The sequence below is a fragment of the Megalops cyprinoides genome, chromosome 5 (genome assembly GCF_013368585.1).
Source record: "Megalops cyprinoides isolate fMegCyp1 chromosome 5, fMegCyp1.pri, whole genome shotgun sequence".
Lineage (NCBI taxonomy): Eukaryota > Metazoa > Chordata > Actinopteri > Elopiformes > Megalopidae > Megalops > Megalops cyprinoides.
Window position 1 is genome coordinate 16951049 of NC_050587.1, and position 26886 is coordinate 16977934.

At 39.4% G+C, this 26886-nt stretch overlaps 1 protein-coding gene across 2 annotated transcripts in view; it reads left to right on the top strand.

Annotated features, from left to right (window-relative positions):
• epb41l4a (erythrocyte membrane protein band 4.1 like 4A) overlaps positions 1-25955 on the top strand; it is an 82935-nt gene extending 56980 nt beyond the window's left edge. For both annotated transcript variants that reach the window (XM_036528935.1, XM_036528936.1), the window contains exons 8-24: positions 1260-1347; positions 1625-1713; positions 2034-2097; positions 6207-6298; positions 7666-7743; positions 9822-9937; positions 11567-11657; positions 11919-12011; positions 15495-15608; positions 17557-17604; positions 18793-18870; positions 20250-20369; positions 22849-22896; positions 23021-23089; positions 23738-23848; positions 24203-24284; positions 25111-25955. In XM_036528935.1, coding sequence (XP_036384828.1) covers positions 1260-1347; positions 1625-1713; positions 2034-2097; positions 6207-6298; positions 7666-7743; positions 9822-9937; positions 11567-11657; positions 11919-12011; positions 15495-15608; positions 17557-17604; positions 18793-18870; positions 20250-20369; positions 22849-22896; positions 23021-23089; positions 23738-23848; positions 24203-24284; positions 25111-25221 — 1492 coding nt within the window. In that variant the 3' untranslated portion in view covers positions 25222-25955. The remainder of the gene's footprint in view (positions 1-1259; positions 1348-1624; positions 1714-2033; positions 2098-6206; positions 6299-7665; positions 7744-9821; positions 9938-11566; positions 11658-11918; positions 12012-15494; positions 15609-17556; positions 17605-18792; positions 18871-20249; positions 20370-22848; positions 22897-23020; positions 23090-23737; positions 23849-24202; positions 24285-25110) is intronic.
• The last annotated feature ends 931 nt before the right edge of the window (positions 25956-26886 follow it).

Genomic DNA, 26886 nt, shown 5'->3' on the forward strand with positions numbered 1-26886 from the left:
CTTACCCTTCCTCCTTCATAAATCATTGTGCACTAGAATGCGCAGTGCTGTTAAATCTGTTGACTAAGGAAGGTTAGAGTGTGAAGGTTTGATTTACATTGAGAATTTAATTACATCCTCGGTATTTGGCAGTTAAAGTAAATTATTTTTAATTTATCACAGCTATGGCATTTCCTATAATGCCGCTAGGAGCACCCAGAATAGTATCACTGAAAATAATAATAATTTATTTTTACAGTAGATCACAGACTGCCTCTCACATTACATTTGTGCAGACGAACAAGATTTGTGGCTGGAAAGACTTGTAAAAGTTGCATTTTGGGCACCATTTTAAATATACTGCCATTTGAAGACATGCAGGTTACACTGTTCCTGTGTAAGTGCACAGTATTTAGCAATGTTGAGCAGTATGAAATGCAGTGTGCTTGTGGGAGGTTGGGAGAGTCTGATGGAAGATGAGTACATCTTCGATAAAGCCTCGTGTAGGAATTGTGTTCTGTCTCTTGGTGCATGATAACTGAAGAACTTCCTACAGAAACAATTCCATGGAAAGCGTTCTGTTCACCAGTTTTTATGGTTATTTATGTCTTGTGTCTGATTGCTATAATTCTAAGGGGAAAAGGAAGATTAGATAACTGAGATAGGAATCAGTTTCACAGTAGAGAAAACATTTAATCCATAAATTTAACTCAATGTGTTATGTACATTTCAGACTCTGTGTTGAGCAATTCAGCGTTCAGTAAGAGTGTGAAAGACTATGATTTATAGATGCTGTAATCCATTTCTGCCTCTTTAATAAATTTATCACAGCCAGTGGCGCTTATAGAACCTGTAACGACTAAGCTAAAAAAAATATCATAACTAGTAAATTCATCTGTCATTCTAAATCTGAAGTCATCACAATTCAACAATAACACCACAGGCATGAAATTGTATGAATGCTTATAAAAATACATTTTATGGTTGCGTTACAATACATTTACTTAAGAGCCGGCATATATGTCATATTATGTAAAGTCTATATGAGTGTTTTCAGACTCAAATGGAAATGTCTGAAACTGAGACACTGGATCTTTGAAATGTTTCACTTGTTAAGTGTATTTTTTGCATCTTGAGGTGATTGCTTGTTAAAATGGTAATTGCATGTAGCTTTTGCTGTATTTCCTATGTAACCCTGTCAGGCCCTAGGGTGAAGCCAAACACAGGGGTTTGAAATGGTATGAATGTATTGACTAATGAGATAACCTCCTCTGTTGCAGGGGTCAGGTTCCCTCTGAGGCTGAACTGAATTATTTAGGAATTGCCAAAACACTGGAAATGTATGGAGTCGACCTTCACCCTGTGTTTGTAAGTCTTTGCTTTCCCAGGCAGGTGGGAATCTGTCAGAGTCTGAAAACAGCAAAGTGGCTCATTGACTTAAAATAACGCAGAAACCAAAGCTTATCACCTGCAGTGATGCTCTTGATATGGGAAAGTGTTGCTATTTTATCATCCCTGCAATGATGGCTGTCATTCAACAAGGCGAGAATGTTGTTTTTATAGATATAAATATATACACATTTTACACCTCTGTCACAGACCATTTGGTTTGATGGCTTAATTGAGGCTTATTCGTATTTTGCAGGGAGAGAACCATTCTGAATACTTTCTAGGATTAACACCTGTAGGAGTTGTTGTTTACAAGAACAAAACGCAAGTTGGGAAGTACTTCTGGTGGGTATTATTGCATTTGTGCAGGTCAAACAATGAGCTCTTAACAAAACAATGGGGGATGCTATGGAAATGAGTCTTACCTCATGTTTCTATGTAACATTACCCTCTCTGTGGCTTCAGTGCAACTTCTGTTTTTATGTTGTTGTCAATCTGTTTCAGACTGCAATTGTTTTACAAACCAAACTGCCATGGTTTATACTGTCATTTAGACTTGATGCCATTGATGAAGCTACAAATGAATCTTTGGGATCTCTCACTACAAATGCATTTTGAGCACATTTAAATAATGCCCCCCCCCCCCCCCCCCCCCTTCATTTCAGGCCAAGGATCACGAAAGTGCATTTTAAGGAAACTCAATTTGAGCTTCGAGTCATGGGGAAAGATGTAAGTTTTCTTTGTGTTCAGTTAATTTATGCTCTATTTTTCATTGACTTGAATGCATGAATGTTATGCATAGAGGTTTTAGTCTTGTAATTACCTTCCAGTGGGCACAGCAAGCATACATAGCAGGGCAGACAGAAATAGAGGAACAGAGGAAAAGAGTGATGTGCATGAGACAGCCAAATCCCCAGTTTGTACAAGAGTAAATTGCATGGATCTTTAGGAGAACAGAGAGCATTTGTTTTACGTTATGAGGGTCATGAAACGTCAAATTTACAGTAAACATAAATTTAAAAAGAGAGAAATACAGAGAGGTGGAAATCACACTCTTAACCAGAAGCTCAGACAAAGGAAAACATGTTGAAAACATTCTATTCATTTCATTTAGCTGTTCAATTATTTATATGTTCCTAATTCTTCCTCCTGTTTTCTAAAAGTTAATTACCTTCCCAGACCTAAGGGCAAAGAACTCATCCATAAGCATTCTTAGCACACACACGCAAATAAAATCTGTCATAGTGAGAGAAAGGGAAACTTGCTCCTGGCTGTTTTTGTGGAAAGCCTGCATGTGTGATTATAATTTATTGTTTACCCTCTTTTTTAGTTGTGACAGCATAGCACTTACAACACAGCCCCTTGTAAACCACTAGTGATGTCACAGTCAGTGAATAACATTTATGGCATGTAAATCGGATTCCTTGTGCAGGTAATGAAATTAAATGCTATTTCGGCTCTCTGATCCCTGAGCTAAGATGTGGCTATCATTTACATAGAAAATAAGCCATGCATTATTATTTTAAATATGCTGTACAATCGGTCTATCCAACATTAGATACAAAATATCCATGCAGCTGCATAGCAACTGCAGGGTTTTTCCAAAAAAAAAAAAAAAAGGTTGGAAATATTAAAAATAAGAATTAAATCAAGGATAAACGATGCCACTGAAAGCTACTCTTACTCTGAAATATCAATATCACAACCATCATCATAATCATAATCATCATTTCAGTCACCACCACCATCATTCAGTTGTGCGCAGCTAGAGAACGGTGATCCGCAGGAGTCCTCTAGACTTCCTGTAGGGTTTTACCGAACCTGTTGGAACTCTCTGATGTAGATGTGAGAGGCTCTTGTGTAGTGTGCAGCAGAGGGGGACACCCCGGCTTCAGAAAGTAAAAGTCCTACCACGCATTTGTTCTAGCCATTAACTAAACAAGGTGATTTCACTAATTAACTCCTCTACCTGGCTGAAGAGTTGTGCTAATTAAATTCAGCTGGTGTAGTGCATGGGTGAAACAAATATGTGGCAGGACTTTTACTTGCTGAAGCCGGGGTGTCCACCTCTGGTGTGCAGTGATATCGATCTAACAGGAATGCTTTAAGAGGTGGAGTCTCTTTGCCCTGAGTCATTGTGTGACTGTCTGACAGCCAGCGCAGCTGTAAGCCTCAGCAGGCCTCAGTGTTGGTGACATGGGTGGTGTATAGGATGTGACGGCAACCATGGGCTGGGCTGTTGTGCCTTTTCCACAGGGATGCTGTCATCAGCTGTGCCTCTGAGCAATTCAGAAGGATGGGGAGGATGTAGACATTGTAGAGGGTGGGTTATACTTCTCCATGGTGTATTACAGCTAAAAGGTCATGTTGCAAGGAAGCACCTGTTTATGTTGTCATATGGAACATTTATGTCATATTCCTGCCTCAAAATAGAGGTACTGCCTTTTTTATGTGCAGGGTAGAGGGATCGGAGCCAGGTTTTTAAACTTTGACACCTACATGACCTGAGCTGTATTGTAACCCTTGCAGCTGCAACATACATATTATCTTTTGTACTTTCTCATATTTTCAGGCTCTGTAGTGTGTGCACAATATACTATATATATGTATATGTGTGTGCCACAAATTTGGAGCTGCTTTTTCAAGGGACAGAGTGGTGGTGTTTATGCAGTTTGCAGTAGGATGAGGGCATCCTGTTTTGTCTGTCTACAGGCTAAAATTATCACAGGTAAACCATAAGCCAGCCATCATCTATGAAAACAATAGAAGTTCTTTGTTAAGAATGATGGAACCTTGAGAATGGCAAATACTGTTTGTTATTTTTCAGTACCTGTACAACATAAAACTTGGACTGGATTGACATGGAACTTTGGCTCAGTTGATATTGGCTCCATCCGCCAGACAGACATCGCATCAGACAGACAAGCGAGATACCGACCAGTATGGATAGCTTGATTTAATTCTAGTTGTGTTGTATGATATACAGCTGAGAATGGTTGAGTCATGACTCACCTTTACTAGCCTAAAAACATATGTATATATTAATACTTCTATCATTTCTCCCGGTAATATCATGTCTAATGATAATCGCTCTCCATAAGCAGAACCTAACATTGATGTGCCCCTGGTCATTCTCAAATAGTTATTTTGACTGAGATTCACATTAAGAACCATTCTCTTTAGCTAGTTTGTAAAGTTCTTGAGACTCCGTGGGTTGTGTGGTAAGGTTTCAACAGAAACCAAAGCGACAACCCATTTGTAGAAGAGTAAAATTGGGGCTTTCTTTGATCTAGTCAATCAAAAACATGCAAACAGAATCATTATCACACTAATGTTGTTTAAAAACTCTGCTTGTTAGAATCAAGCAATCTACTTGTAAGAATCAATGTGCGCTCACTCACAACATGTAATGTGGTACTCAGTGGAGTGCATTGATGTATAAGTAATGAAAAAAAATGTTAGAATTTGAGTATAGTGTTTTAATTACAAAAGCATCTAGCATATAAATTGAAATAGGAAAAAGTTGTACATGTATGCAGGAGTAAGAAAGATCCATTCTACTGATGAAAAAAAATTCAGATAAATGAAAGAAAGCTGAGAAACTGGGAATTCTGTAGTCTGTGCTGTCTAAGATTCTATGAAGTCTTTCTATGATTCTATGAACTATGGAAGCAACACATCAAGAAAACAAATGCAAATGAAACAGCACCATAGCGCCAATTACAATGGAGACACTCAAAAATATTTGAGTCAAATTATTATTTTATGTTTGAATTTTGTTAAAGATGCTGGAAGAACACAACACTGTCACTAACACCACACCATTAATTTGTAGGGTGACATTTAAAATAATTTACATGAGTCATTTCACTTTTATTTTATTTGAAAAGGACTACGTAAAAATACTGAATACTTAAAAAATATTCCTTGCTTTAAGAACTTGTTATGGACATTTCTCAGTTAATTATGATGAAAAACATTGTTTAAAATGTAAATGCCCATGTTACGTTGCCCTGGACAGATGTAATTCTCGTAAGTAGCAAGACCTGTAATCCCACAAAAACACACAAAGGACCTGCAGTCCATTTCATCTCAGAACTATGAGACCTTCCTAATACATCAGTTGTAATGTGGTCAATACAACAAAGAGATTCTCTGCACTGTGGATGTGTCATTAACAAACACTCACACAGTCTCACTGCTGTAACACTAATGAAAGATACAGTCTGGAGAAGAGGGGTGGGGGGCATCCGAATTTAAATGAGTTTAATTATGAGCCAGAGGCAAGAAAAGCAAGCTCTCCCAGCTTTTGGGGACTTGAGTTAATATTCAAACATTAATATGAAGTCTTTAAGTGTACCATGTCCAGTGAAGCAGAAGGATTTTTCATTTAGGAGTGAGTAGGTCTCCTCTACATTATCTGATATTACTGAAATATTGAATAAGGGCTTTTTTTGCTATTAATTATTCTTAAGGACTAAATCATAAATGACTGAATAAGGCATATTAACGCGTGAAAGGAGGTATAGTGCAGCAGAGCAGATGTCATCCGAGGAGGGAAGTATTAAAAATTCATAGGAGAATGATTTTTTTTTCTATATAAAATCATTTCAAATAGAGGATATCTCCTTGCTCTGAGAACCTGTTAAAATGGTTTTTAGTTTTTAATTGGTTATCTATATGGTGAGTGGTTGAAAACTATCTCATCAAGTGGGTGTGTGATCAAGTAAGTCTCCATTTATATTATAGAATTATAGTTAAATAGGGGACTGGAGGCTACATATGTTTCCTGAAGCTGTTAGATTTGCCATTTCATGCTTTCCTTTTTTTATTTGCAGTGTAACGAGACATCCTTCTTCTTTGAAGCACCCAATAAAACATCCTGTAAACACCTATGGAAGTGCTGCGTGGAGCACCACACATTCTTCAGGTGAGGAGAGACGAGAGGAGCTCCAGTCTTAATCAGTCCCAGGTGTGGGAATTCAACTCCGAGCTCCGCGCAAGCACAAACAAACGGCAGATGTTTGCTTTGCGAAGGCATACCGCGTTCATCGCTTCAAGGAGCCTGCTCTCTCAGAAAGCAGCCCGGCGGTCACGTGGCCACGTGTAACCGCAAAACTGCTGAAGCCGGTGCTTTCGGAATCCACGCGCGAATCCGCGGAGCGGCCGGCACGGCTGCAAAGCAGGATAAGTCTTGGACGGATTACTCTGGGGGGACGCTTCCCAGATTGGGGGAGCCGGGTGACGCCTGGGCTGGTGCAGCGATGTGATAACTAACGAGTTAATGAACGTACCTCATGAGCGCGTTGGACGAGTAGCTGGAAGTCACAGATATGCAAATGAGCGGCACAGGCTCAACTGCTCAACAGACTTAATGAGTCACTTAGGTCAAAACCAGCCCTCGTGGACGCCACTGGTAACCGGACAAAGGAGGTGGTTGTTACGAGCCGCACTCAACACTGCGGCCGCTGCCGTGCAGAACACGCCCTCTCTTTCATGTATCTCCATCGGTATAAAGCTCTTGAACAATGTGATCCATTCACATTAGCCGAGCTTTGTAAGAAAAACCCTGGCCGAATGCTGCAATCGTATTAAAAGTATTAATAAAACATGCTTTTGGGTGAAGGCTTTTTTATTATGTGCTGCCTTTTGAAATTCTCCTTTACATTAATGCGCTCACTCTTTTCCAGAGCTGCACTATCAAACTTGAATTTTAATGAGGGCCAAAAGCTCTTACGGGTGTTTTTATGCTCTTAGCTTTTCAAAGTACATGATAGAACAAGGAAGCTGGCTCTTGAGAGCTTCTTGAGATGTCAACCTACCTTATAACATGATGTGCTGAGGGTTACTTCACTAGTTTGTTAGATGTCTATTTAAAGGGCACTGACTATAGCTGTAGCCCAACCCATTCATTTGAGCAGAAGGTAAGCATTCAAACCTGCATCATTGGGCACTTTGTTGCCTCTGAGTAAAATGATACATTTTTCCATCTGTCTTTTCAACCCACGCTGCAGTTCTGTTGAGGGGGTACGCCATACTTGTTAAGGCCCTGGGTTTATGATTACAGAGTTGCTTTAGCTTTAGCTTCTCCTGAATTGCTGCTGTAAATATCCAGCTTGCATATTCAAATGCATATTTGTAAGCAATGTAAGTAAACAACTTAATGTAGGATTTAAACGCTCAACTTGTCTCTGTCTCTGTTGCCCAGTACCATTACAGTCTCAGTTCTGAAACAACTGAAAATGTTTACCTTATTTATTGCAATTTGTATGACTGTTGAAATGTTTTGCCCTGCAGAATGCCGGAAAATGATTCCAACTCACTGACAAGAAAACTGACAAAATTTGGTTCCCTTGGATCAAAACATCGCTACAGGTGAGTAAGCAGTTGTTCCAATGACCGAAAGGCATGCAAAGTGGTTCATATTTCCAACAGCAATTGCTTGGACAAATGGAAGAAATACATCTGTAAAAGTCATTTGTAAGAGATTGCAACCCACCCATTCATGATAAAACATACCTGCCTTGTGTAATTACTACTAAAGGAGAATGTACTGTTACTGTATGATTTTATCAGGAATGATGTATTGTAGGTGCACACATGGTAAATCTGGCAGTTTAGTGCTTGGAATATCCTCAGTATGGCCAGAAAAATTACATTACATTAAATGCATTTAACAGACACTCTTATCCAGAGCAACTTCAAGCACAAGAGAACATAAGTGTATTCATTCAAGTTAAATGAGCAAGTGTCAGGCCAGGCTAACAACACTCCCAGACCATTGAGTGTAAGCATAAAACCATTCAAGCCCGACCACAAGTTAGCTTGTGCAATCTGACTAGGCAACGGAAGCCATGGTACATCAGTCACAGTATTCAAAATACATCACAATACTACATGTAAAAATACAAAGCATATAATGTTTTCCATAATATTTTCCAGTTTGCATGATTAATATTGAATATTTTCAAATGCTATGCTAGAATTGTACACATCAAGACTTTTAAAATGCTGATATTGTAAAAGAGTAAAAAAGACAGGGGAAAAGGTAGCCATTTTTATGTAAAAACAGTAATTAAATGAAAACACTGTTGAAATAAACATATTTCACCGTATCCACCTTCTATACCCAGTAACTAGTTACCTGCATCGCAAAGAACATATTGAAAAACACTATCACAACAGCAACAGGGTCACAGTTCATTTATTAGGAGTACCTCTGTGTCAAAATGCAAGTCCCCTCTGGAGTCTCCTCCGGGACTGCCTTTGAAACTTTTGCAAAATTAGTAAGATCCAATGTGAGGTCTGTGTTCATGTGTGATCAGTCTGTCATAATGCCAAGCCGTACAAAGAGGAGAGTATCCCACAAGGGTATATATGAAAGCACCATAAGGCATAAAATATTTAATCTGTATAGTTAATATGCGGCCATATGTCATCATTACAGTCTTCATTTTTGTTTCATTTCATCATCACACCAAGTAGCTTCAGTGATAAATGGGGATGTGACACAGCGCCACACTCTGCTAATCTCCAGTATGTACAGATGTGACCATGAACGGTTGTATATACATTAGTATCAACTTGGTACAGTATTTTAAAACCACTGATGATTGTGTGGAACATCCATCAATCTGTTAATCCTACTTTATGTTCTTTACCACACACGAATATTTAACAATTCAAATGGAAAGTATATCTAGTACATCCAGTAGTATTAAGCACTTCAGCCTTAATCCATCCTATCAGGATGTGTGTTGATCTGTGCTAAAGATGTGATAAATATTCTCAAACACGGCGGCTAATTTTTCCTTCACGTTTTAATTGCTTCCCCCACGCACGTCACCATGAGAAAGCTGAAAGGCTTGGAACACTGTAATGTTGAATAGGACGGCGCATTCTGCGAGGAGCATGTTTTCAAAGATATTTTCCTATCGCTTTGTGTCTCATGCCACATCTTAAAATGAGCAAATTCATTAATAATGTAGTGTTTCTCCTTTTTTAACTCAAGACCCAAATAGGAGGTTGCTGTCTCCAGAGGAAGGGGAATTATTAAATAATTTACATTTCTCATCATATCTCATCATATTTCATTATTATCTTGTGACTGTTTTCATTGGAGCTCTGCTTTCTGTATTGAGGGACTTTGCAGCTTCACTTCCAGCCTTCAAGTTCTTGCTGTTACTGGCTAACACCATGTGCACTTGTAGGTTATGTTATCATCTGTGGTTTGAAAGTTTGGTAAGGATGCTCTCAGATGATACAAGTGTTTCTTTTTCTGCACAGACTTAAATAACCATAGCATTTTTTTTAGAACCATTGGTGCCTTTTAAATCAAGATGCCACATATGCACTTATAACAGTATGTCTGCACATCAGTGAGAAAGGAGGTATTAGACAGATTGAAGGTACTGAGAGCCTTGGTCTCATCTCTTGGTCTCTGTTTTGTCCAGTGGAAAAACCGCCATGCAGATGGGGAGAGACCAGTCTGTTCAGCTCCCACGGCCTGATCTTCAGGTTCTCAGGACCCGCAGCAAGACGTATCCAAAGAGGGTCTCACAACCATCAGGTGAACTGGAGCCAGTTTTATCTTTTCAGTTTTGTACTTTTATCTTGTACATTCCTCTGAGTAAGTATGTCTGCTAAATGACTGCATATTAGAGAAAGAAATAAACAGAACAATGCAAGTCAATGTTCTCAGTCAACATTTGTGGAATTTGGCCACATTTGATATATTTTGCACACGCCCTCCTGTGTTGATACTGGAACAGTTCTAGGCAGGATGCCTATTCATTGTCCTTTTGTAAGAGTAACTTTGTCTAAATTCTAAGGATATGGAATGTTTCCTTAGAATTAAATTGAGCTACCACTTTTTATTTGACAGTGTGTCGAGTGGACCTGCCATAATTACAAATGAAGACAGGATTAAGACATTTTGACTAGTTTTAAATCTCACGGTAGAGGAGAGAGTAGTCATTTATTTAATTACCCAAGTGTGAAGCAGCCCAGGTGTGTTCCAGCATGAGTGGAATTCACACTTTCCAGCTTCTTAGCATTAAATTATGGAAGTCCTCAATAAATATCCCAATTATCTTCACTTGAGCAACTCACATACTTCTGTTTACACAGCATCTGTCTCTTCCCTGCTGGGAAATGTAGTTTAATATTTCAAATGAGCCCAACACATGGCTGAAGCGATGGTGGAAGAGCAATTAAAACACTTTCTGTCTCAGCTCTGTAATTTTGTCTGCAGGATTCAATAAGCTAAGAGCCAGGATGGCGTTCTGCCCTAACCCTCTGTTCTCATTGTCCCTCGTTCTTTTGTTGCTGGATTTCTGCTATTCGCCTCTGATTATTAGCTGTAAATAATTATTGAGGGGTCCTTGCTGTAATGAGCTGGAGAAAGACAGACTGTTCCCAATCAGCCCTAGCTACCCTGTGATTTCATGCCTTTTATTTCCCACAGGGCAGCCTGACTAATAACAGAATTAGTTGCGGATCCCTCACTGTCTCTGAGCCTCTGCTTGGCTGTGGTAATAGTGTCTTTTCTGAGGTCAATAATTACTGTTCCCTCCCCCGGCGTGACCTCAGCCTCCAGTAGGGAACCTCGCCTCATAAATTCACAGCTGGCTCGCGAAGTGCAAGTCCTCAGGCAACACTGCACCCATGTAACTTTGTAAATGATCTCACCTGCACCGGCTCTTGTCAACTGATATGGCTTTATGTCGGCTGCGGCAGTATGTCTTCAGATCTTAATGATCATTCTTCTGTTACCTTAGAGGTTTGTTTTGGGTTGCTTTAAACTCTTTCTAAAATCTTTATAGGATGAAGAAAAAAATCAATTTCATATGATAGATTGTGGTTGTAATCAAGAGGTGTTATAAACCTCATTTTGCCTGAAGTGGAAAACCAGGGGAAAAACCTGAATCTGAACCAGATACTCACAGTCAATCATCACTGAGCAGAAATGGCTTTTTTTTTTCTTTCCTTGATACACCCCGACGTCAAGCTGTTAGATTTATTACAGGGCACAGTGAAGCGTGTTAAGATTATTAGCACAAAAGAAAAAGCACTGAACTAAAATTCTACAGGCTGCTAACACTGACACTAACTTATTGCATATGTGCTAATTTTATGAGGTTCCAGACCACTGCTGTACTCATACTCACTCTCTGCAAACTGTTTTCCTTTTGATCAGGAACCAACAACGTGAATCGATCAAATGCTAAGACTGACAATGGAGAGAGTGAAGGAACAACTAAAATTATTGCACCCTCCCCTGTAAAAAGGTATGAGACATTTGGTCAACAAAATAAATTTCAAAGGACATCTCAAGAGTTTATTTCAAGCGAAGCAATGAAGTAATTCTGAGGTAGTTGTTCAAAAGTCCAAGTATGAAGAAATGCCCAAGTTACAGGTGAAAATAAGGTTCATTTTCCTTTCTGAACCACAGAATTGTAGTGGGCAGACATGGAAGCACATTGAAATAGTTGCAAGGTGAAACATTACTGCCATTTATTTTAATGTTTCTGTCTGTCTGTTTGTCTCAGTCCCCTCAGTTCCAAATCCACTAAACCAGACAGCAGTCCAGAAGCCCAGCGTGGCAGGCCCAATGCACCATGGGATGAAAATGCACCACAGAGGTCTGTTTTAGAGACCGCCCTGCTTCTGCACAAGTGCCCTGCAGGGCTGCTTGCTGGATGAGGTGTAAAATTGCATACTTGCATACTTGAAAGAGCCCTATAGCAATTTAACTTGTCAACATAAAATTAGTATGCAAATGGAAAACTAAACAAAACAAGTAGAACTAATGAATAAACAAAACCCCAATTTATTGTAAATTAACACCTCACAGTCATGTGATTGGCAATTCTCTCAACAGTGACTTATAAAAAAAAAATCTGAAATGATCATATTACCACAGTAAATATTTCCAGTGTTGTAGGGAGATTGTAATATTGATGTGCTTGTATCAGAGTTTGTTGCTGTAAGGTAATGAAGGAATAATACCTGTAGTTACAGTAGACCAGTTTTGCCATGATTATGCACTGATGTAGTTTGAACCTGATGTAGTTTAACAGCCATGTTAATTACTGTTAGCAAAACATAATGGGCTGCATTAGTGCCTTGTGGGTAGCCTTTCTGCTCATTCCTCATGCCATGTTTACGCAGTTAATGTGTTGCTTTTTAATCAATGGCCAGGGGTTCTAATGGGAGAGAACGGGTTGGAACACAGTGCTTCACAGTGCTCCTTGGCGAAATTATATTTTCCTTTGTTGAAAATGCATGAAAATGCCCAACTTTTCATACTAACAATGAGACACAGAGCTCTTTAATCTTTGGCTGCTCTTCAAACCCAGACCCTCGCTGGCTAGCCCAATCAAATACAACCCACGGGAAGTCAGCAAACCCTCTCATTTCAGCACTTGTCTCACGATGATTTGTTAAAAAATCAGATGAAGAATCAGAGCGGTTCTTTGTTTACACTCACAGTCCAGTAATTTCAGCATTTGATTTGAATGCTGCAACCATTCAAACAAGAAACAAACAAAAGAAAGTCTAGAACAGGAACGTGTAATTTGCTCTTCCACATGTAGTACGCTGCATGCAGTGTGCAGAAGACGTTTAATTGGGGACAGATTGTCTGACTGTGATCCAAGTCAGTGAATGCTTAACTACAGCCTAAGAAATTGATCCATTCTGCACTGTAAAATACGTTTACATGTTATTGCCAGTGTGGCGCTTCCATTTACTCAGGGGCAATATGGAGTTTATTTCTGCCTTCTTGCTAATGAGTGAATAAGGGCTTTTTCTTGGCTACATAGCTGGCTGACACCTGCTCATTGGTATTGCCCATTGGTATTCTGCTTGTTAATATTGCCCATTGTTGGCAAGGGTCTTGAAATGAAGTACATAGTTATTTAAATGATGCTATCTCAGTAGCTTTGCATATTTTCTGGTTTTAAATCCATTTTCGCGGTTCCCTAAAATACCTGTAACTTCTAGGTGTTTAATTATTAGCCTTCGAATATTCTAATTATTAGCCATAATTCTAATTATTAGCCACAAAGCCATATTTATGTTCAGATTTATATTTTTTTATATTTATATATTTGCCATCTCAGCCACTAAACCCAATATGCCCCTGTCAATAACCCATTATGAGGGAGGAATTCTCAACTCATCTTCTATGGTACATTTATTATGCACGTCTGTTACTTATTGTGGAAATATCAATATCTGTTCATTAGTACAAATGCAGCATGTGCAATTTTATTGGCAGTGTGTAATCCCACATTGATTCAAAAACAGTGCTGCAGATGCAGGTGTGGAAAAGCCTAACTACAGTCAGTCCCATTGTTCAGCAGAGTGGCACCTAAGGATCCTACCTTGCTTGTGTGTACAGTTTAGCTTAATCTCTTTTTCAAAATGCTCCAATGCCTTCAGTGGCTTTCAGTCAACACAAACCAATGAAAATTGTATTGAAACGTAGAGGAATGATGCTGCTCTGCACCAAGATATTTTTTGACCATGGTGAGATGTGACATGATCCCTTAATGAGGACATATTTAATATTCTCACAGAATAATTTACTGAGCGAAAGTGTGGGGCCGTGAGGAATGATGGGGATACTGTGACTGACAGTAGACAAGGTATCCCAGTTTCAGAGCAGGCCTCATTTCAATTTCAGAAGTGACCTCCACATTAAAAATTGAACACAGACACGTGTAGGAGGCAGAGGGGCTGAGCAAGCCTGGAGACACTGTGTCTGGAATTGGCTGTGTGAAAGAAACCAAACTGCAGGCCATGGACCCCAAAGGCTCTCCTGAGTGTGGCACATCACTTTTCTTTTATATGTGTTTCTCAGTGTGCCCCTCTTCACAGAGCCTATTAGGGGGCAGGGGGAGGGGGAGGTGTGGCGAGGCAGGGGTGAGACAAAGAATTAAATGTGTTCCACAGTACAGATGCCGCAGTGCACTAGGAGCATCAAATATGTGAAGACAACACATTCAAAGCTAAATTTCAGTGTTATGTTGCAACCCAATTAGAAATCGCTTTTCTTTTCTGTGTTCAAGCTCATAACCCCACAACAGCCGATATTGACGTAAATATAACCTGCTGCCAAACCTGTTCATAGCGAATCATCATTGTGAATCATCAGGGCCTGTCTAATTACAAGAAAGCATTATCCAGAGAGTAATTGAGTGCACCATTTTGCATTTCAGTGAGCTGGTTTGAATATCACCTTTAATGCATATTGATTTTGCTTCAGGGATCTTTTTGTAATGTGTTGTCACGATTTTCACATTTTTATTTGTATTTCCTGTGTTACTAAGTTCAAGCCTTTAGCGCTCCCTGCGGAAATTGTGGAAAGTCCTAGAGCGAACAATGAAATGGCTAGATGAGTCATTTGAGAGGCTTGCAAAGCTATGTGCCATTAAGGGCCAAATTGAATCCTTCTACAAATCACTCAGCTATATGCCTATGACCTGTAGTGCTTTGTTGGAAATGTGAGGTCTTTGCACTTTCTGTATATATTTAAGAAGTTTCATGCGATTTCCCAGCTGAATTGTGACCTCTGAACCTGCTTCCATCTCATTCTCTTTGCCTCGTGTGGCACCATTTCAAAAGGTGTTGATTGAATCATGATGCTCCCTGAAGAATATTAAATCTTTATTGATGGGATTGGAGCAGATTTTAAAAGTAATAAAATAATAATTTAATGTAATATTATCATTTAATGTAATGTATTAATTGCTTTAAGTTAAATAATGATTATTTGAGCAAACTGTTTTTCCATAATATTCAAACACTGTTCTTCATAGCTACTGGCATGTTACTTTAGTCTTGAACGTTTTCCTTCAGGTAGAGCTGAATTGTAGACAGGCCCCATAGTGACCATCAGCTAGCACATTTTGTCAACAAGGAGTGCCTTCCTGTCTTCCTGTTCTCAGTTGAGAGACAGGATGTACCTCATCCTTGATGTTTCATGTGAAGCGCTAGAAGTATCTTTGTAAAAACACTGTTTGGAATATCATATTATCATCTCATTTTCAAAATAAGAAAAATACAGTTGAATTTTACCTGAATGTACAAGTTTAATGTGCTCTTTTTTTTGTTTTCAGCGGTCTGTACAATTCAGCCAACGAGCGAAACAAGTCTCCCAAATTCCCTGCTGCGAGGAGGCGGACCCCGTCAGGGGGCAGTGAGAATGAGACGGCTCAGCCAGCCAGGCGCAGGTACTGTGTGCACCTCTGCCCCACCCTTCCCCCTACCTTCTGACCTCGCACACATTTACCGGCGCTTCCATGTGGTGAACTGATACACCCACCTGCACGTGGTATCGGGTGCCCCTCACTCAAGAGTACCACGGAGGGGACAGAAGGTAAACCGGGCCTGGTTACATTACATTACATTAAGTGTTAACCACACTCACCCCACAGTTTTCAGCAGAAAAGAGATCACAATCACCAGGTACTGACCAGCTTTCTCATTTTTTTCACCAGGTTTTCTCAATATTTAGCATATTACTGTAAGAGGAGTATATGTTGTCTTTTACCCCCACACCATTCTTAAAGATACTGAAATGCACTTGCATTTAATTTCACAGGTATTACTGTATTTGAATGTAAGCGTTCAAAGCTTAGATACTCAAAACATGATAGAAAAACATATTATTGAATGGTGCTATTATCCATGTGTAATGTTACAATGAAATACAGACAACATAAATACAGGAATTTTAACAGCTGTAATAACCTAGTGTGTTACTTGGGAAAGAGCCAGGGTGTTATGGTGAGGACATTTTACCTATATCTGCTGCGAAGGAAGGTATTACTTAAACTTACATCAATAGTATTTTACATTCCATCCTGGAGTATGGAGAGCACTTTGTGCTAAAATCCAAAAGGAATGTTTGACAAGGAACAAGACTAGCCAATGAGGAAAAGGAATGTAAAATATAAAAAAAGTTAAAGAAGGAAAATAAAAACGCATTTATCTTTAATTACACACATTTACATGACATTTCAGTGTGAAATATCACAGTTCCTCGTTTTTTCCATTTGTTCTCCTCGTTCTGTCACAAGAAGACAGGCAATCTGTCATTTGCTCACTGGAGACATGGGCTTTTCTTGCTCCACATCTCTTCACTTTTTGCATTCCTTTTCTGCCATTCCTGTGCCTCATTTAACATTTCTTTTGACTTTTTGGCACAAATTATCCTTCACACTGATACTGGCATGGTAATACAAAATAATTCATTGCTTATGTACTGTCAGCTGAAATTTCCATGAAAATTCATGAAGTTCAGAGAGGCCCTTTGGGATCATTCATTCTCTATTGGATAGAATGAGAACTGCCTAGTCTGGTTGTAACAGGAGCACTTCTCCCTCTAGTGGTGGTATGTGGAAAGAACATGGCAGTTGTTGTATATACCTTGTGTAGCTAGAATGAGCAAGATATTAGTTGATGATTATATATTATTATGTGATTATTATTATTATTGGTCTGATAATTGAATACACCAAATGTTATTATATAAATAAAATGAAGAATATGTGATACTAACTGATTTATAGCATTTCATACTATATGTCAAAATTAGTTAAATTATTTAATGTGTGACTCCATAGCAATACATACAGCAAATCTTAATCTGCTGCATCAGTTTAAAGTCATCCTGTAAAAATGTTAATACATTGATACCATTGTCACACACTGTTCTTTTTGAGGAGAAAAATAAAAAAGAAATATGTTCTGCAAATATTTAGCCCAGTTAAGTCAAGCACATCTTTTACAACATTTCCAACATGTCAATTTGTGTAAAATCACAAATGTAATGCTGTATATTGTAAAGGTTTCATGAAAAAGCATTGCCACTACTGAGATTGCCCCAAAGAATGTAATTCAGAGCCTTTAAATCATATAGGAAACGAATTGGAAATGCATTTTGAAACCATTTTCTTTCAGTTGAATGGCTAGCGGCAGAGAACGGGAACTTCATAATGAATATTGTCTTGCCTCGTGCCTCTGGCTGCAGTGAGAAATTCTATTAGATACCACCAAGTCTCAGTAGGATGAAAGCAAGCCCGTGAATACATGAATAAGTACTCATGTATCAAAAAGCGCTGAATCAGTCTCCCACTTAAGGTCTGAATATATTCCAACTCTGCTGTTGTGTCTCAGGAAAGGCCAGAGCAGCGAGGATCCAGAGACCAAACAGCAGCGGAGAAGGTAAAGAGCACTTCCAACCGCCCTGCTATTACCACCTCTGTTTCAGTTCAGTGTGGCTGTCCATTCTGAGATGTTGAATTACTTTTCACCTTCGGAATAAATAGTTCATAAACCATTGTAACTACTATGACAGGAACAAAATATTTATAATGACTGATGCTGTTTACCGAGCATGGTGCATTATTACAAAAATTCTTGTGTGTTTTTAATGAGGAATTTTAAAGCTCCAGGAAAAATATTGTTTGCCGAGGAGAGTGCTTCCTGTAATTCTCACATATAATTAACAATGGAAGTAATATATTTTCCATGACATCGGTATTTGTGAGTGTGTATGTGCATGTCGTTGTGTTTGACGAGCATGTGTGTGGCTGTATTTTTGTCTCTGCGTGTGTAGTGTGTGAGTGTGAAATTGAAATGACCGATTCACAATTTGCATCTGAAAGACAAACACTATACTCCAATTTGTGTTCATATTGAAATATTAAAATTATTCTACAATGCATTCATTCTGAGTGCAGCCTGAGCCCTATGGCCAAGGTTTGAAACCAGCCGTGTCATCTGCTGACAATGGCGGCGAGCCCGGGCCGAGAACAAATTGGCTGCGCTGGGGATAGGGATGGGTTGATTGGCCAAGGTTCCCTTGTCACACTGCTCTGAATACTCTGTGGTTCTTCAGGGGCCTGTGAGTTGCGTTGGTCGACATCAGTGGAACAGCGCCCATCCTCCAGTTAATGCCTACTTCACTCTAGTGCACTGTGGGACTGTAGTGTGAAAAACAGACACCCTGGCAAGGGGTGTCATAGGGTGTATTAGCCACGCCTGCACTCCCACAAGTGAAGAGGTTGTCGCAGTGAGATAAGCCTAAGTAGTAAAAATGGCAATAACAAGAAGTTGGGTGGATTAACGGAACATTTAATCAGCAAAACATTTAAATTACTGCTGATTAAAGATTTTTCCAAACCCATTTTCTCTAAATAAAACATTGAAACATCACAGTCACACTTAATGTAAATTTCTAACATATGTGGAAAAAAACAGTACCAACATTAGGTCTAATTGAGGTTTGGAATTGTTTGAACATATAAAATACAACAGATACTTAAGAAAGAAGAAATGTCATTCCTATAGCAGGTATTAACTAATATTATCTCTCTTTCTCTCTCTCTCTGTATCTGTATTTCTCCCCAGGTCACGTTCCCGTGGCAACACCAGCAGTGGCAGCGAATCGGAGAATTCCAGCAGGGATCACCGGAAGAAAAGAAACAGGTAGGCCTCTTCACCATTCAATTATTTAAGTCTGTCATTCACGGCTGGATAGTCTTGTGTAACAATTTAAGGTTAACAATGGTCAAACCACATACAGAGAACAAGACAAACCATGCGGACACAACCAACAGTAGACTATTTGCTGTCAAATTTTGACTTCTTTCCCACACATCTTACATCCATATGGGACTTTGCCAGTAACTGCTGACATTTTGAGAGATGTCTGAGTTGTTCTGCTACCGCAGTTAAATCTTTCAATTTCCTTATTCCATTCTGTGGCAGGGAAAAGAGAAAGAAAATGGCAGAGAAATGGTACAATTGTGTTTGTGCAGCAATCCACCCCAGTAGAAGTTGCATTTGTGTGTCTGTAGTAAACGACCAGTGATATATGTCAAAGTGTGTGTCCCTCAAGGGATTATGTAATTGTTTTCACAAAATATCCAATATCAACACGTATTGATAATGACCTCTGCTATATTACTCTTGTCATTCTCCATTTTTGTAAAAGCTGTGAGAACTATGCACATGTGGATGATGAGAAGAGGTTTAGAGGTGAGATCCCCATAAATCCTTTGTACTTAAATAAATAAATCCTCGGGACTCCTTCCTGCTGGCTGACCACTGGTATGGCTGTTTAAGTAATTACATGAGAGCCCCAGGGGAAATCAGAGACTTCACAGGACTTCTGCACAGTGCTACTGAACTGGAGCCTCTGTGGGAAACATCATTCATTTTAATCTGGTTTCATCTGATCTAGAATACACTTTGATGGACATGAATTTGACTTATACATAAATGCATACTTTTAGTGGTTCTGGCCACGAGAAAAAATATTTTTGATGTCTGTATTTCCTAACATTCATAATTTTGGTTTGAACATGCAATTTGCTGAAAAGGGGAAATAATGTGTAAAATTAATTGAGTGTGTATGGATATTGGATATTTGACTGAAATGGTAACATAATCTATACAGTGATAACCTGTGTCAACAAAGACAGCAGTGTACTAGTATGTAGCTCTTTAGTTGGTGCTGTATTGACAGTTGCAAAGTCTTAAATGTACTGTTCATGTCAGATGATTATATCGGTGTGGGTGTGTACGAGTGTGTATAAGTACGTATGTACAGGGAGAGCACACCTGTTTGTTTAGTTGAAGACCTGTAAGAGTTGTTTGCATGTACTTCACGGTGAAATTGGTCCTGTAAGTGTCTGTCGGATTGAGTGTGTACACAGAAAGATAGTACTGGTATGCGCAGCTATCGTCTGTGGCTCAGAGGGAGATCTGGTGTATGTCTAGCTGCAGTTTAGTGAAATTTGTAGCGGAGCATACCCTGTAACGTTGTGCATGTGCGGGTGTGTGCCTGTGTGTGTGCGTGGCAGGTCTCGGCAGGAGAACGAGATGGTGGATTCTGCCCCCCAGTGGGAGGCCGTGCTCCGCCGGCAGAAGGAGAGGTCGCAGAACGACCCCAACTACCGACGCTCCAGACACCGCTCCCGATCGTAAGATCGTCATACTACACATATACCACTCCCCAGGGCAACACGCTCAGTGTCGTCCCAACACACAGTCCCGACCAGCGCCTGAGACACACTTCTCATTTCCCAGTCAGTTCCCAGCAAATGCTGATTGCTGGATTAATTCGTTTCATCAGCATACTGGTTAACAATCATGAACCCAGGAGAAGACGTGTGCGTGTGTGTGTGTGTGTGTGTGTGTGTTTATGTGTATGTGTTTGTCAGCTATAGTTATACGCAGAACTAGATGCATTTCAAGAGAATTCCATTATACACCTTTTGTTTTAGAGTGGGTGATATTAGATGTGTGACTGGGTTTTTTTGTTGTTGTTGTTTAAATTGATAAGAAATGGACATAAAATGTAAGTGCATTTAGTCTAATTAATCAATTTTAATTATACATAATCAATTGAATAGTGCATAATATTATTTAATCATTGGCAGTGCCATTATGTCAGGCCTATTTCCATAGTTACAGATAGTTAAAACCCTTTAATGAAAGACTGTGTTAACTGTGCTTGAGTGGTAGTCCTCTTACGGCTCTGCCAAGCTTTTATTGACAGTGCTTTGAACCAGCTGATAAAATGAGACTGGGGAGGGGATTATAAGCCTTACAGTTGACTTCACTTAACTCTGTGTTTCTCCCACTCCGACAGCAGCAGAAAAGGGCTTTTATCACTCAAAGTGGGGATGCACACAGCATATCAGAGGCCATTATGTGAAATTGAAAGGGTATTACTAAAGATACTTTCATCTGTTCCCCTTACATAATGCATAAAAACCTCAGTTCTTTAAGGCTGCCTATTTTAATTACAGCTGTGGCGTTTTAGCTCTATAATGAAAGTTTGTACATTGAAAACACATTGCACAAACACAAAGGTCTTTAATTGGCATAGCTGAAAGGGTTTAACAGTAAAACAAGCCTGTATGGAAGGTAAACACAGCTGGCTTCAACTGCCAATTGCATTTTTAAAAAACTTCCTACAATATTCTGCTTCATGTGTCTTTGTGCAGCTGTGACTGCAGTGTGTCATTGTTATTTAATCTTAGTATTTGCATTTCTTGTTAAGTTGGAGTTACAATGTTACATGAAACTCTACTGACACAAGTGTACACAGTGCTTTACTTTTCTACACCATATGAGCACCATAAACCCATAATTAATTGTATTTTAAAAGCTGCAAACATGTCCTTTGTTTAATTACACTGAAGGCAAAAACCATCAGTTTATACAGATGCCACCAAATCGCTGCACACAAAATTACAAGACAATAGCAAAGGAAGCATGTAGCTGTCAGTCTACCAATCTGTCAGTTTCAAAGCTCTTTGGATTCATACCTCATTAACAGCATAGACTCAAAACAACCGCTGTATCGCACAAGAGTATGAAACTGAGTTACTCAAAATTCATTTTCATCACAGGGAAATAAGCTTTAAACAGTAAGGTTTCATGCCCATTAGTGTTTTTTGTAATGCTTTGAAGCTCAGTTTTTATTATCACTGTTGAACTAAATTAAAAACAGAAACCAATAAGAATATAAGGCATTTAATGAGAACAGGTTCTTCATCCCAAGCAGGCATGTCGTTTTCGACTGTGGTCTAAAGTGTATACAGCAGTGTGTTAAGTCTGGTCAAGAACACTCTCTGCATCTCTACTTCCACTCTGAATGCTGGTAAATTGTTCCACTGAATTAAACTCTGATTGAACAAATACATCCTCTTTTCGGTTTGAAATTTACCTCTTAACTAATTTCCAATAGAGCCTCCCTTCACAGTTTCTTTTCAAGAATTTATATTAGTTTGTACTCTGCAGGTATGTGTGTGTGTGTGTGTGTGTGTGTGTGTGTGTGTGTGTGTGTGTGTGTCTTAGCACTCTATGCAGTTTAATTCTGTAGCTCAGGGGTTGATTTGTCCATTTGGTCAATGAGGAGGAGGTAGCTGTGTGCTGTCAGTGGAATAGGTTTAGTAAAGCAAGTGACTCTCAGGTTGCAGAATGAAGGTATCTCAATCTCCCCCGTGTGGCATTCAGGGGGTAGTGCAGTGACACCTTTTATGTTTACATGTCCGTTTATGTGTATATGTGACTCTAATGGTCCTGAAATGCATGAACACTTACTGCACAGTGTACTGAAATACTCCAGTCATACTGAGTATGTGCGACATGGGATCATTTAGGCCTGAAGCTCATACTTTTCCCCAAAATGACACCTACTCTTATGTCCTTTAGTCTGTGTTATACTTCCAATATACCTGCCAGTTCTTCCTTGAGCAAGAGATCTGAAGTACGTTCGGACATACTTTATTAAATTCAGTATTTCAAGGGTGGACCCAATCATATATCAAGCACAGAAATACAATATGATGAACTCTTCCCCACTGCCCTTTTAAGTATTAAACCAAACAAAACAAAGAGGAAAGTGATTTCTCTTTTTCCTCTTATATTCTGTGCATTTATTCCTTACAGGAGAAGTCCAGATGTCCAGGCGAAAGAACAACTGTGGAAGCATATTCAGTAGGTTTCATACTCGTTGATCCTCTTGTTTAAAGCTGTCATCTCCACAGAATGGCCGGGTCCTAATCCCTCTGTGGCAGCACTTTAAACATGCCCATAAACAAACGGCCTGTTTCTCTTCCAGGAAAGAGCTGGTGGATCCTTCTGGCCTTACTGAGGAACAGCTGAAGGAGATCCCCTATAAGAAAGTGGAGTGAGTGCAGTCTTCCCCTCTTTGCTTCTCTCCATTGCAATTTAAATGAAATGGCAGCTCATGTATACAGTGGAGTTAAGACCAAATTCAGTGCCAGCAAGCTAATACTGAGTTGCAACAAGCTCTGACCTTCAGTTGCTTTTTTTGGATATACCCAAAGCAGGTTTTTTTAAGTTTCACTAAATAAAAATGAGTAGCTAACTCAAAGTCCCAGATTATAAGTGAATGATGAATTTGGACTTGGATCGAATATAAACTGTTTGTTATAATGTAAACTGCAATAATAGATAACGCATGTGCATATTCTTTTACAAAATGACAACGGTGAAAATGATCACATCCAAACTGGGTCAGTCCCCTTCCCCTTTTTGAAATGCAGAGCAAGACAAAGTTATTCATCACATCACATGAATTATTCAGAATCACACTTTTTAAAAATCCTCCCCTCTGCGGCTGTGGTACATGTAAATGCAGTAATTTTCCATAGGAGTGACCTACACTTATTCCACCACTGAGGTCTGAAGGCAATATTGAATGGAGAGGGGTGATAGTGTGGTGACTTTGGTATACCAAGCAGGATAGCCTAATCGCAAGCTCCTCTGAAGTGCATATGGTCTTACATCTGGCATGTTGATTGCTCCGCTTCAGAACTCAAGGTGACCCGATCCGAATACGACACTCCCACTCGCCCAGGAGCTTCCGGCAGTACAGGAGGTCCCAGTGCTCCGACGGAGAGCGGTCCGTGCTCTCCGAGGTCAAGTAAGTCCTGCTGCACCGAGGCAAAATAGGTTTCAGGACTTAAGGTTGAAACAGGACCACTGTTCACAAATGGCACGAGAACCAGCATGTACTGTGAACTGATCTGTGAGGAAAGGAGAGATTCAGGCTTAAATTTAAAGCAAATCAAGTCAAACTGTTTTGTGATTGTTTCTTATGGTATGAGGTTTGGGGTTGCTGGAAAAAGCTTGTGCAGCTATTGAAAAAGTAAAACATCTAATACTTATAGACAAAGCACATTGCAGTTAGATGCTCTTGAGTGTACAGTTCTCTTGTTCGATGGACCAAGATGGCCCCTCACCCTGTTGTCATTTCTCTTTTTTCCTCCACCACAAGCTCTCGGACAGATCTTGTGCCCCCTTTGCCTGTGACTCGTACAGGTGATGCCCATGGCTCTGGTGCCCCTCCCTCTCAGCAGGTGAGCCCCAGAGGTCTTTGCCTACCACACCTGTTACACCACACCCATGTGGCAGCTGTGCATTATGGGTAGATTACCCGCTAATGTGTCTAAGCTCAAATCACTACCCTGGCTGAAAATTTGCTGGTGTCTTTATATCCTATAGTGCAAACAACGCTATAACCCCTATTGCTATCAGAATATATACTTTATTATGTACATAGCTGCTCATTGAAGTAGGTGAGGTGATAGTCATATGTATGTCATTGTCATATGTTATAACTTTTATATTCCTTTATATATTTATAATCATTCATCATTCAATCCTCAATTTCACATCCATATTTGATGATTTATAAATCCCTAATTTGGCAAATATACCTCTCAAAAACACATATGCCACTATACCACCTCTTATACATTTAACAACAGTAACAAGATAGTCAATGAAATTGTCAGACAGACAAGGGACAGAGAAATGAGATAATGAATAAACCCATTCCAGTGACCTCACGGCACAAAAGTATACACATTTCCAGTCTTTTGAGACAGTCTTTCAAGAAATTCCATTGTACGGGAGTCCTGGCAAAAAGACATAAGCCATTGAATGAGATAAGCCACCCACGTGTTTTCTTTTGTGTGGAATGCAGGATTTGCAGATTTGCCTTCATCAGTCTTGTAGACCACACAGGGAAAAAAATTAAATGCTCAAACATATATGAACACAGATCTGTCCATCAGAGAAAGTCATTTTGTTTTCGAATACTCATGTGGATCAGATCTTTTCTTGGGTGTGACCCTCATTCAGTTTTTGTTTTTTTTTTTTTTTTTTTTTTTTTTTTTTCAGAAAAAGAATGAGTCCAAAGACAACCTCTCTGAAAGCACAGACTTGGAAGTGAAATGCAACAGTAAGGTGGTAAAGACAGTTCATGCGCCCAGAATGAAGGCGGAAACATGACCGGCCTCTTCACTCCGATACGCGGAAAGGAAAGCTTAACGTTGCCTGAAAGAACCATGAAAAATCCAGCGGAAGGAATGAAAGGAAAATCGCACACTGGCAGAAACACCATGTTCAGCGCTTCGCTTCTTCATCAAAGTATTCCTGTATATATTTTAGGTAATGCATGGCCACTCAACAAATCATTCAACAGCACTCTAGTGCAGAAATGTCAGTACATTTGGCTGTTTCGTTTCCGCCCCAGTGATCTTGTATCGTCAGGGTTGCAAAGAGTCTGAACAAGCCTGAGTCTCTTTCTCACAGTGCATCTAACGTGGTTTCAACGCGCATGGCTGCCGTGTCCGACCGAATCGAGCTCCTTCTCTGCGTATTGCATTTTGCGCTCAGAGTCTGTAACTGTCGTGCAACGTCGTTCTGTCAATAATTCGGGAGTTTGAGTCTATCTGTATCGATGTTCTGGTGGTGGATTTACACAACACGGCAGATGCTGTGTGCAAAGGATGTAAGTCATGTTTGTGTCACAGAGACCCCCAAGTGGTTTGACCTCAGCTCTATACAGTATTAAATGTCTCGTGTTTCATGCAGATAAATGTTGGGCTTTATATCAAGACTGCCTGAGTATTAAATATCGTCAAGTGTTTCATTACTTTCTCCCGTAGGACCTCTGCTGCTGTAGCCTGACTTTTTTGCACAATGATGGCTCCATTTCAGCTATTCAATAAAAATTACCTATCAATGGCATAATACAGAGTTTTAGTCATCCTTAATACATTCAACCCAGCATCCTTTCTGCAAGGTATGGCTTTGAGGAGGTTTTTTCTTTATCTTGATCCATAAAGTGATGGATCCATGCAATTAGACATCCAACAACTTAATTTGTACTGAAAACCGCTATAGATGACAGCTTAATGAACTTCTGCAACCTACCATCAAGAACCAGTCTATATTTGTCTTGATGAAAAGGTATATGCTCACTACAAACATTTAGTTCTGTCATTCAACATTTTATCAATAAATAAGGCTGAATATGTCTCATAGGCACAACGTAATCTTCACTGTGTAAACCTACTTAAGAAATAATAGGCAATATTGCAAACATTGTTTTATTTTAATAATTCATCTTCACTATACCACTTACTCAAAACAGGAGTTTTGAAGCTGTGATAAAATCCAGCTGCAACCTGGAAATGAAATACAATTTTGATGACTGTAAAACTGTCAAAACTCAACACTCCAGGAGCAATCTGTTGTCCTTGTGATATTTGTCCACTTCTGTAACATTAGTGCACACGGCACTTCATTTACTTTATACCATGTATTGGCTGAGCCATCGTTACTTATGCTGAAACCATCATTACTTATGTAATACAGGAAATGGCAAGTGTGAAAAAGACAAGTTTAAAATAAATGTATGCTACTAATGTAACTTTTCAACTACGTTCCTTACGCTTAACTTGTCAACACCGGACTCTGTCTGTGAAAATGGAAAACCACATTCTTTCCTTTTTTTTTAAAAAAAAAAAGCAATGGCATACTGCACATCATGTGGGAGATTTTCAGATCCGCAGATGAAGTCATCATAATCCATTCAGAGCATGAAATGGTCTATATTAAGGTTGACAATGTTGAGATGGAGGTGTATAGAGGTGTAAACCCAACCATTTA